Genomic DNA, 11,384 nt, shown 5'->3' with positions numbered 1-11,384 from the left:
ACGACAAAACTCTAGAGAGGGAGAAAGAGAGGGAGAGAGTCGGTACTACTCAAATAAATAGAATGATTACACTAAGAACAAAACTTGGACTATTGGATGCAGAGAGTTCACTAGTTTTTTTGTTGTATTATGATGCTATTGATTTTTTTGGAAATACCAAATGAAAGTAACCAGAATTTGCTAGCAGAATACTCCTTTCCTGCAGAAACTGCCAAAGCGGAAAAAATGAAAAAATGAATGAACTCAGGAAGGATAATTTCCCAGGATGTGATGATAGATCGATGCTGAAGATGCATTAGTAGGACCAACAACTGGAAGGCAAGGATCGTACAGATGATCATCCCTTTGCTCCTGCTTTGGAGTGAGGAATCTCATATCGTTCTGTTTTAGCCGCTGTCCTGAAAGGGCTGACTGAAGTGAACCAGCAGGCTTTCCAATATGATTATCATCGAAAAGACCGGTCACAGGAACTTTTGGGTACGGGCGAAACTTGTAAGGTAGAGAGATAGGAAGATCTGGAACTAAAGAGGCTATAGGACCGGCCTGATGCATTGCACCCTGGCTGGGATTCAGGCCAAAGGAGCCACAAGGTATGGCACTTTGCAGAGGAGGGAACTTGAACGGGAACACAGGGGAAGCGCCAAATTTCATGTCGTTGCCAAAATTGGTGAGTAAACTCGATCTCAGAAACTCATTATGTAACTCAGGCTTTCTATCAAATAGTGGAAGGTCTTGAACCTGTGCCTCCGGCTTATTAGTACGAGAGTTTCTAGGTATTGCCATGTTTGCTTGAGCACCAACAGCAGCTGGAGACAAATTTCCACTACCTGAGGGTAAATTGCTATTCCTGGCTGCAGGAACTTCATGGTTGTGTTTTCCCTCGTATGTCGTGATTACATATTTAAGGTTGTCAGAGGCTCTTTCCACATGCTTCCTCACAGAGCAACCAGCACTAGTGCACTTGTAGTAGCTCCTATGAGATACATGAATAAGAATATTCAGCAAGTCGGAATCCAACATCAGATTTCTCAAAAGCACTAAGATACTCTTCTCTAAGTCATAAAACATGAAGTTTCAGCTGGGATCTCAATTGCTCAGGTAGAATTCTGATCACAGAGGACAAAAAGAGCACTAAGAGAGAAAACAAACGATGCATTATAAAAACTTGGAAAAGGAGCATTTGGTGTATAATACCTAGGGTTGGGATTTCCTTTTACCACCTTTTGACCATATTTTCTCCACCTGTAACCATCATCAAGTATGTCTATGTCGCTCTCTATCTGGATGACAACCCTCGGTTCACGGACAGCTCTGGATCCCAAATTCGATTCACTCAAAGAGTTCTCTGATTTCCTGTATCAAGTGGTTAGAAAAGTTAAAAGGCGTTCCCTGCCAATTTCGAACATGGAAGGATGAAGCATCGAGAAAGAAAACAATCACCTTCGTTTTGACTCAGGTTCCTCATCGTCAGCATCCTCTCCATGTGACATGCTTCCTTGTGTAGCCCCATCTTCATCGTCACCATCAGTGCTAGCCAATGTAGAAGAGAGTTCTGGAGTTTGTGCTGATTCAAAAGCAACTGCACATTTTCCTTGTGAGGTTGGCAGAAGACCAGAAAGCTCAGTTAAGACAGATGTTGAGGATGTTTGCTCTGGACCATCAGGTCTCCAATCCGGACCGAGCCTAACATCTTTAGACCCTAACTGGTTATTTCTCCAAACTGATCCACCTTCAACTTTATTAGCAGCTCCACTGCCGTCAGCCATCTCTGACATTTCATTCAGTGAAAATGATGATCTAAGCAGTCCACATCGAATAGGCTGAGGTTTTGGATGATTATGAGTACCCTTATAGATTATTTCTGTTATTTGACCATCAAGAGAACGCTCAACCTTCTTTTTAACCTGACAATTTGGCTGGGTACACTTATAGTAGCTTCTTGGAAATTCACTACCTTTTACTTGCTTCTGGCCATACTTTCTCCAATTATATCCATCTTCTGAAGTCCTAACTGTCCCAACTGAGGGGTACATCCCTTTTTGATCTCCTTCCTCAGCATTGTCAATCCGCGTATCCTCTTCAGGAACAGATTCTTTCTCTTGGGCACCATCTGAGTTCATTTCACTCAATACTTCTGCATCAGAAGATGAATTAAAGGCACCGTTCTTTTCAGCAGCTTCCTGATATATTTCTGTTTGGAATTCAATATCCATTTTAGGATCTTCTAGAAGGAAGCCTTGTTTATCAATGTCGATCCCCTGTGAATGATTGGAAGAACAAACCCAACAAAGTAAGACATCATATTATCCAGTAAAAAGGTAAGAATTCCCATAACTTGTATATCTGCCAAATCTATATGGTTATTAGGAAGCAACCAAGATAGTAGAAAGTCACATTCTATACTTGACAGGAATATTTGTGGAAGTTTCCATCTAATTGTCTCCTAGTGTCCATCACATGATTTCTCAGTAATTGCTTGGTCTCGGCTGAAAGGTAACAAGAACTCATGCAGGCGCGCGCGCGCGAGAGAGAGAGAGAGACCCACAGTCTTCAAACAATTGTGTGGTTACTGGTGCAAGCAAATGTCTACACTGGAGTTGATCTATCAAACAGGTTACTAGCATTGCTTTCACTTTAAGCAAGTATTACCTGATCTTGTAAAGCAGAAAAACCAGAGAGAGGGGAGGAACACCCATCAGGCTTGAAGCTGAAAGTCCGGCCACTGGAGAATCCCTTATCACCATCATTGGTACTTTCTGAGTGCGCCATTGAACTATCAGCAGGAAAGGTAACCAGTGAAAATGTTCCTGTGGTGGGAGACAACTGTACCCAAAACAACAAAGTGTTAAACAAAGTTTTTTTGAGCAAGAGCTGCCATAGAGACACATGAAGGCTTCCAGTAACTGTGATGACAAATTAGACAACATTCAAGAAAGACCTCCTGATAACTTCCTTAAGTTTAGTGGATGCATATTCACAAGGGAAGCTTTCAAAGATTCAAGTAAACATAAAGATGTGTTTATTCCAGCCAGCTTGCTAGGAATTACATACTATCTTTGGCATGCTAGGAATGCCACGGCTTCATAATCCTTCCTCCTTTCATCTGTTTTGGGCATCTTATATTTGGCGTTCACTGTAGGTTGAGCAACTCTAAGTTTGTCTTGTGCAAGTGAAATAAGCGACTACGCTGCAATTGGGGTACATTGGAGTGTGAAATTCTGGCATTTCATTATTTTGGTTGAATGTAGTAGTCTTTTTAACGTCTTGTGAGGACTTGTTCGCCAAAGTAGTCCCGCCCATTTTGAATTGCTTATCTGCAAGAAAGTGTTTAAGAGATTGGAAAATAGTAAAACTGCCAGTTTCCTACTCTAGCCAACAAAAAGGGCATGGCGATGAGTTTATGCGAAAAAGTGGAAAAGGGTGTAATTTGATAATTTTTGGAAAAAAAAAAAAAAAAAACTTATATTACTACTGATGAACAGTAAAGATCTTTGAATTCTATGAGAAATTTCTAAACTATGATGACACTATGTTGCCCATGTCAAATCATATGGCACATTGATTACTACTCATCTTATAATAGACTTGAACGTTACTGGCATTCTTAGGTAAAAGGTTGAGACGGTGAAAGTCAGCTTTGAATTATATTAGCAAAGAGCAAAGATAAAGAAAAAGAAGAATATATATGGAATTCGAGTAATTTTTGAATGGATTCGAATGATTTTAGGATGTTCAAATTCAAGCTTCGATCGCACGAGCGATTTGTATGATTACATGATGATTGTGGTTACGATTTTGGATTTACTATCATGTCCATCACACGACAGCTGAACTGTTCTTTTACATTTCGATAGCAGAGATGGCCATGATCGGAGTTTCCAGGGAAAATCTTGACGTCGGGATCAGACGTCACGAGCTGCACTCGGCTCCACATTTGAACGACGATCACATTATCTCAATCAAATTCCAGGGAAGATTCCGATCGCGAAATCGAACGATCCAATCCATCGATTTCCATCAAGAAGAAAGATCAAAAAGCGGGGAAAAAAAAAAGTCCAGAGAGAAGGAGCAAAGAGACCTGGGAATTAGGGAGCATGACAGGCGAATCCAGCAGCGCGGTGGGGCTGATCCCGGGAGGTATCGTCAGGCGCGGCGAAGCCAAATCACTCGCCCCCGCAGCCGCCGCCTCCCCCGCCCCCGCCCCCGCCCCCGCCCCCGCCGTTGCCGCCGTGTCGATCCTGGCGCTGGCCGCCGCGTTGAAACCGCACTTGGCGGCCCTCCTCTCCGCGATGCTCCCTCCACTCCCACTCCCCCTCCCCCTCCCCCTCCTCCTCCTCCTCCTCCGCCGCCGCCGATCTTCTCGCCCTCGCTCGACGAGCCCCCGCCGCCGCTGCGCCGCCCCGCTCCGGCGAGGAGGGCTCGTTCGCGTCCATCGCCTAACCGAACGCGTAAGAGAGAGAGAGAGAGCTTCAGCTCCGGGAGAGACGGAGCTCGAGACGGAGAGCTACATGAAAGGAGACGGCGAGCGAGCTCGGAGGCGGAGGATGCGATCGCCGCCGGTAGCGGTGGAGCTTTTCGGTGAGTGAAGAACGAAGAAGAAGAAGACGACGACGGCGGCGGCGGCGACGGCAACGGCGGCGACGGCGAAGGCGACGGCGACGGCAGAGGAGAGATAGAGAGAGAGAGAGAGTGCGAGTTGGCGGGGTGGTTATGGCGTGAGGACACTCTCTGAGCTTTTTCTTGCTCGGAGCGAGCGCGTAAATTTAAGACGGGCAGGACCGGCTGCCACGTGGCGCCCGGCGGCCCCGTCGGGGGATGTGGGGGCTCCCACCCCTGACCCCTCCCGCTTTCCCTGCGGGAGCTCCACGTGGCGGTCCGGGGGGGGAAGGAGCGTCACGTGGCGCGCGCGTGGCTCGCTTCCTCGTTGCGTATAGCCTATTATAGGAGGGAGCACGGCGCGCAACTCACAATGGCATAGTAAATTGACATCGATTTGGCGTATCAAAATTCCGAAATCGAATTTCGTACTCGTTCAAGAAATTAAATTGTATTTATTTCGAGTACACATGTTAAAATGAATCACGAATCATTCCTTATTATTATATGAATTTGTTATATTTATTAAATGAGTTATAAATGAATTTATAATAGTAAAATTTAAAATAATATGGATAGTAAGTAAGTTCATAACTTATTTAGATTAATTTACTTTTATGGCTCTCTTTCTCTTTCATTTGATCTCTCATGCTTCCTTACTCCACACTCTCACTTTACTTTGAATATGAGTTTTTCTAAATTAGGATAAATATGGAAGTAATTTAATATTATGATCGGGTATTAATCATTAGATATGTATTGAGTCGAATTATTTTCAACTCGACTCAAATTTGACCCATCCATCTATCTGATAGCCCTAATTTTTAGTTTTCAAAACTCAAATTCATGTACAAAAACAGTAAAAAAGATCGGTCACTAACTTGTATTCTTTCGATTTTTTGCAAATTGTATATTCGATATAATTCTTTTCTTTTTAAAGCGCTCTCCCTTCGTTCTTCATGTGTAATTTCGAGAACATGGCTTACGCTACATTAGTTCTTCTTCTTTTTTTAACGCGCTCCCCCAATTTCATTTTTTATGACGTAATAATTAGTGGGTGAAAGAGGCAATTTGATAATTAACGATTAGAATTAAATAAAAAATCGAGAATGCTGACGTGAGAAGGGAAATGAGAACCAGTGGCGCAGGAGAAATGTCAGGCGGCGGGATCTGGGGGAGCGAATGGTCCGACGCGAAATCCTGAGGGAGGGAGGGAGAGAGGGTTTTTGGATCTTCTTTTCTTGATCTGAACCGAAACGGCGCCCGTGGGAGGCCGCCACGTGGAGCTCTGCGGCGGGGAGGTTCGGTTGCGCGAATTCCCAAATCACGCGCACATGAGAAATGACGGAACCGGAAATTGATCCACATGTTGGAACGCCGCAGCACGAGCGCCTATATCCTGGCGGATCTGTTGTCATCGCGCGACGCAGGATCGGAACGGACTCTGGACCGGAATTCGAGTCGGTTGGATCTCCTACGGAATCATGCGACCCGACCCGACCCGACCCAACCCAACGGAATATGATCGGCAAAATTTTCTTGAACGAATGGATTAGATTGAATTCATGAGTTAAGTTATCAATGGCCGGGTTATCGTGAATTTAGTTGAATATAAAGTAGAAAAGAAAATTTGAAAATTTTCTTTATGATCCGATACATCATACGTCGGGGTGAAAATCGGATCTTTATAAAATGGGATCAAAAAAAAAATAAGATAACATTATATGAAAAATCTTTATAAAATGACGAAATAAGATAACATATCAATCAAGATTGGCACAATCAAATAAAGATATTTACATGATCTTGAAAAATACAAAAAAAAATAAAATTATGGAAATCATCCTAAGTATCTCTAACAAGCTTTGAGATCAATCTTGACAATGTAGAAGTTACATCTCGATTCATCGCATTTTCACCCCCTAAATCTTGGTCACAACGACAACAGAGCAATCCCGCACGCCCCCCAAAAGATTTTACCGACAGACAAGCTGGAGCCGATATGCCGCTTCCTAAGCTCGCCATGTCATTTTTCTCTTAGATGTAATCATCTTAGGACAGATAGATCTTGGAAACGAAAAAAGTTGAGCTCCCATTATTGTTTGTTTTAGCATTCATATAGAAATTGCAAGGGCACAAAAGGGGGAATTAGAGGAAGCTTGTGATTGGGAATCGCACGTTCTATCTACCGACACTAGCACGCATCATAACAAGACACTTTCTCAAAAAAAAAAACATGTTGGGACACGTATATTAAATGTATATTTTTATATATGCATGATAAATTATCATTTTAATCAAATTAATTTGATTCAAATTAATAAATAAATAAATAAATAATAAAAGAGCATAGGATGAATTTACACTAAAAACATACATCCACCATTTGTTAATATGATTTAATATTTGAATTTGATAAATTCAACTCTATTCCAATAATTCATAAAACTTGTAGGAAAAAAAATAGCAATTTACATTATGGACTCGCATGTCAAGGTGTCTCGAAAGAAAAGAAAAGAAAAAACTTGGGAGGTGAATTGTGCATGACAGGAAGAGAGAGTTAGAAGAGAAGACTAGGTTTTCTTCTTTCTCCATTTATTATTTTTATTTGTTTACATATTTACATTTTAATCCATCGTTTACTTAAAATTTTTAAAATTAACTTCATACATGACGGAATTACGAGTGGGAATTCTGAACTTGTAAGTCGAAATTCCAGACTCAAGTGTCCAAATGTCGGATATTTTAATGCCTGTTGACTAAGTGTCAGAGAGTGTTTAGTACATATCGAAGTGTCCGACATAATACAAAAGTTTCCGAAAAATATTAGTGCTTCTTACTATCTCATGCCTTCAACATATAGACGACTCATTAATAAAGCCATCCATTTCGCTCATGACAAGGTATGGGAAGGACGCTTGAACCATCTCAACAGTGCATGCGGTACCAATTATAACACCGTCAAATATGAACTTGAACCCAAAAAAGGGGAAGAAAAAGGAAAACCCAAACCCGACCCAGGTTTACCTTGGGGTTATATGTGATTTGGGTCAGTTTCAAGTCAAAGAGCACACACATCTCTTATTGTTTGGGTTAGGTTGGTAATATGGAAACCCGACTCGACCCTACTCATTGACACTTCTATATACACTAGCATCTAAGATTCAAATACAACAAGAAGACGGATGACTCATGGCTCGTTTGATAACCATTTTGTTCTTAGAAATCATTTCTAATCAGAAACGATTCTTTTTTATTTTGTTCCCGAGAACAATTTCTGAGCAAAAAAACGCATTTGATAACTGCACAAAATTTCTGATTTTAAAATAAAAAAAGAACAGAAATACATTTGGTAACTACATAAAATTTCTATTAAAATTCTAAAATTTTATCAAATCATATAAATTCTATTGATTAATTATATTTATACTAAGTAATAAACATATTAACTAATCAAATGTTTATTAAATAGTAAATAATAAACTATAGTATAAACTATAAATATAAATACTAAATAATAAATTAACATACAAAATTAAATATGTATTCTATATATAGCAAAATTTCAATTCATACTTCAAATCTTTTTTTAATTATTTTTTAAATAATTTTATTAATTTTATTAATTTTTTTCTTTCTTCCTCCACTTCTTCTTCTTCTTCTTCTTCAAGGTGGCTAATCACCAGCCTTGGGACGATCTGTGACCGACTAGACGAGGGCAGCGACCTCACTGGAGCGTCGCCAACCCTCGGTGAGGTCATGCCTTGTTGGCCGAGTTTCGCTGGCAGCTGGGTGAGGCTCGCCTGACCATCCTCCCCTGGCCATCGGCAAAGCTCGGTCTCGCCAAATCTGGCTGGACCAAGCCTTCGGCAAGCTCGCTAGGCCTCGCCGACGGTTGGGCGAGGCGCCAGTGAGCTGGTCCAGGCCTCACCAGTGGCTGGGCAAGCCTCCGGCGAGCTCACTAATGACTAGCAGCAATGGGCGGCAAAGGGTGGCGTTCGATGGGAGGGGGCGATGGCGACAGACGGCAATGGCGATGGTAGATGGCAATGGCGGCAGCAACACTTGAAGACACAAGAGTGGGAAAAGGAATAAAATAAAAAGAAGAGGAAAAAAATAGGTAGACTTGATTCTAAAATTGTTCCTAGGAACAAAGAATCAACATTTTTTTTTATTCTATTCTAAATCTGTTCTTAGAACAAAAATTTTACCAAACACGATTTTGTTCTAAAAAAAACTCTCTAGAATAAAATAATAGAATTTGGCACTGTTTGAATGGTTACCCAAACAAACCCTCGTATGATCATAACAAAGCTTCATCTACGCTTGCTTCGATTAAGGTCACGAACATGGGACAGAGAAATTTGTAACGGAGTATCTTTGCGTGATTCGGTTTCGTGCTTATACTAAACAGGATCATATCTTGCCGGAATTGGGATTTCATCCATGTCCGGATAAAGCCATTCCCCTATTGGAGATCCCTGTTTTAAGCAATAGTTATGGGAATGCTTTTCGCCCCCAATCGTTATCGGCTTTCATCGGATGGCAAGTATCGCAGCAGTCGATCTCATTGGCATCTGTGATGCAGCCACTCGCAACGGTCATTCCGAGACTATACAACAGGACTCCTGGCAAATATAGCAAGGTGCAAGCTTCCCTTTTCTTCGAGAATGATTTAGGACTAATTGACCAATCAACTAAATACAATTGAAATATTAGGGACCGAATCGGTAACAGTACAATAGGTTCAAATTTTTTTGGATAATTATCCTGTCAAAAAAAGTTTGCTATTAAATAATCCTAGAAATGGGATATTTGGTACATTTATTATCTAAAGTCCAAAATTTGCTAAAAATATAAGGAGATTTAATCATATCTGCTTTTGAAATGCCTAACCAATACATATAGGCAAAACTCGATCAAGCAAATAGATGCAGACCTTGGAATAACTTTCTGCTTTGTACATCCTTGCACGAGTAAATTTCCATCTTACCAAGAAAAGTTAAAATATACGAATGAAATCATTTTTAAATAAAAAATTAATATTTTTCTCGGATTTTTCAATGAATTGTCTTTGATTTCCATAACTCCCTAATTCATTTGAAAAGACGAAGTTTAAACAAATCATTTGCTGGGAAATTTCACTAAATGGCAGGTGCAACTTGTTGCACTGAACCGCAAGAGGACCCTCCGCCGCCGCCGCCGCCGGCGGTGGTGGTCACTCTAGGCGAGAGGGCCGCCGACACCAGCACGAAGAAGGCTGGCATCCTATCGAACACCCACCTGTCCGACTTAGCCGCCCGGTCCAGTCGATCTGGCCTCTCAAAGCACCTCCCTTCGCCTTCGCACCGGTAGCCACGCCTGGAGCAACCTTCCTGGGGCAGGACTGGCCTCGGCCGGTCCATCAGTTGCTTCTTCACCTCGGCCGGCAGCCGCAGCGCGAAACGTTCGGTGTCCTCCCCGGTCGGACCAGCGAGTGCCCAGTCGAGTGCGAGCGAGGAAACCTCGGCATCATGCCGAAGCCACGTCTCCGATCGCAATAGCTGAAACTGCCGCTCTCGTTCATGTCCCATGGTCCTGGCAGCTGGATTCCCTCTCCTCCGCCTTCTCGCTGGCTCCTCTCCGGCGTGCTGGCATCCGGCGAAGCCGCCTCGACGATCACCTCCACCTCGGTGCTCGACTCGGCCTGTTGACTTTCCAAGTCGCCGGCGGGCCGCGACGCGAGGTGGGCGCGGCAGACGGGGCAGGAGGTGTGGGAGGCGAGCCACGCGCCGATGCAGTCGGGGTGGAAGGCGTGGTCGCACTCGGGGATCAGGCGGAGCACGTCCCCATCCTCGAAGTCCTCCAGGCACACGGCGCACCCCAGTGATGCGTCGCCGATCCGGTGCCCCTTCACGGCGGAGTAGGCGGCGGTCGGGAAGGTCTCGACGACGGCGGGGTCGAGGCCGCGGGGAGGAGGGGAGGCGAGTCGGTGGAGCGAGCGGGCGGTGGAGCGGCCGATGGAGCGGCCGATGGGGCCCTCGAGGACGGCGTAGCAGCAGAGGAGGTAGGCGAAGTAGGCGGAGAGGACGATGAGGAAGACGATGAGGATGAGCATGGCGCGGGCGACGGAGGGTTTGAAGACGTGGTCGTCGGCCGGGGCAGAAGGGAAGGCCGGTTGGGGTGCGGCGCAAGGAAGAGGGGTCGGGAGGAGGAGGAGGAGGAAGAAAAGGAAGAGGGCGGCGGCGGCGGCGAACCTCCGACGTGTCGGCGGCGGATGTGAGAACGGAGGCATGAGGGAAGGCGAGACGATAATCGATGTCCAATTCAACCGGACGACTAGAAAATTTTCGTTTTTTATTTTTTGATCGGTGGACGACTTGAACTTAAAAGGCAATTCTCGTTATTTACCATTTTGATTTCTCTTGCTTATATATATATTTACCATTTTGATTTCTCTTGCTTATATATATATATATATATATATATATATGTGTGTGTGTGTGTGTGTGTGTGTGTGTGTGTTAAAATTAAGATGGAAAAAGAAAATCTAAATTCGGTGGGAGATGCCTCGGATTTCAAATTTTAATTTAAAAAGTCGAGTTTTTATATGTTAACTTTAGTGGATATTCCTTTACGAGTTTATGTTGTGCCTAATCCAAATAAATAATTCAACGTACTGCTTCAAAAACACGTGGGTCCCACGAAAGTTTAGTAGGAAGATATTGGTGTATTAAAAAATTACATTGATCATGGGAGATTAATAGTGGGCAATTATTCTCCTTTTTAGTAAATCAATCATTATTTAC

At 43.2% G+C, this 11,384-nt stretch overlaps 2 protein-coding genes across 2 annotated transcripts; both read right to left on the bottom strand.

Annotated features, from left to right (window-relative positions):
* Positions 1-148: 148 nt before the first annotated feature.
* Positions 149-2,817, bottom strand: LOC104434800 (probable WRKY transcription factor 2). Its single transcript, XM_039304060.1, has 4 exons — positions 2,650-2,817; positions 1,441-2,258; positions 1,195-1,353; positions 149-973 (listed from the first exon to the last, which is right to left on the bottom strand). The coding sequence occupies exons 1-4, from the start codon at positions 2,767-2,769 to the stop codon at positions 244-246; spliced, it is 1,827 nt and encodes a 608-aa protein (XP_039159994.1). The 5' UTR covers positions 2,770-2,817; the 3' UTR covers positions 149-243.
* Positions 2,818-10,012: 7,195 nt separating this feature from the next.
* On the bottom strand, positions 10,013-10,693 carry LOC120290583 (E3 ubiquitin-protein ligase ATL6-like). The gene has a single exon (XM_039306892.1). The coding sequence runs from the start codon at positions 10,691-10,693 to the stop codon at positions 10,013-10,015; it is 681 nt and encodes a 226-aa protein (XP_039162826.1).
* Positions 10,694-11,384: the final 691 nt, after the last annotated feature.

This window comes from Eucalyptus grandis, chromosome 2, assembly GCF_016545825.1.
Source record: "Eucalyptus grandis isolate ANBG69807.140 chromosome 2, ASM1654582v1, whole genome shotgun sequence".
Lineage (NCBI taxonomy): Eukaryota > Viridiplantae > Streptophyta > Magnoliopsida > Myrtales > Myrtaceae > Eucalyptus > Eucalyptus grandis.
Note: the sequence above shows the minus strand (reverse complement) of the source record. Positions and strands in the feature narration are given on the sequence as shown.

Coding starts and splice junctions, on each gene's coding strand:
- LOC104434800 (XM_039304060.1), bottom strand. CDS start 2,769: ATGGCGCACTCAGAAAGTACCAATGATGGTGATAAGGGATTCTCCAGT. Junction 2,259..2,649: donor TTTCTGCTTTACAAGATCAG/GTAATACTTGCT, acceptor AATCATTCACAG/GGGATCGACATTGATAAACA. Junction 1,354..1,440: donor GAACCTGAGTCAAAACGAAG/GTGATTGTTTTC, acceptor CACTTGATACAG/GAAATCAGAGAACTCTTTGA.
- LOC120290583 (XM_039306892.1), bottom strand. CDS start 10,693: ATGCTCATCCTCATCGTCTTCCTCATCGTCCTCTCCGCCTACTTCGCC.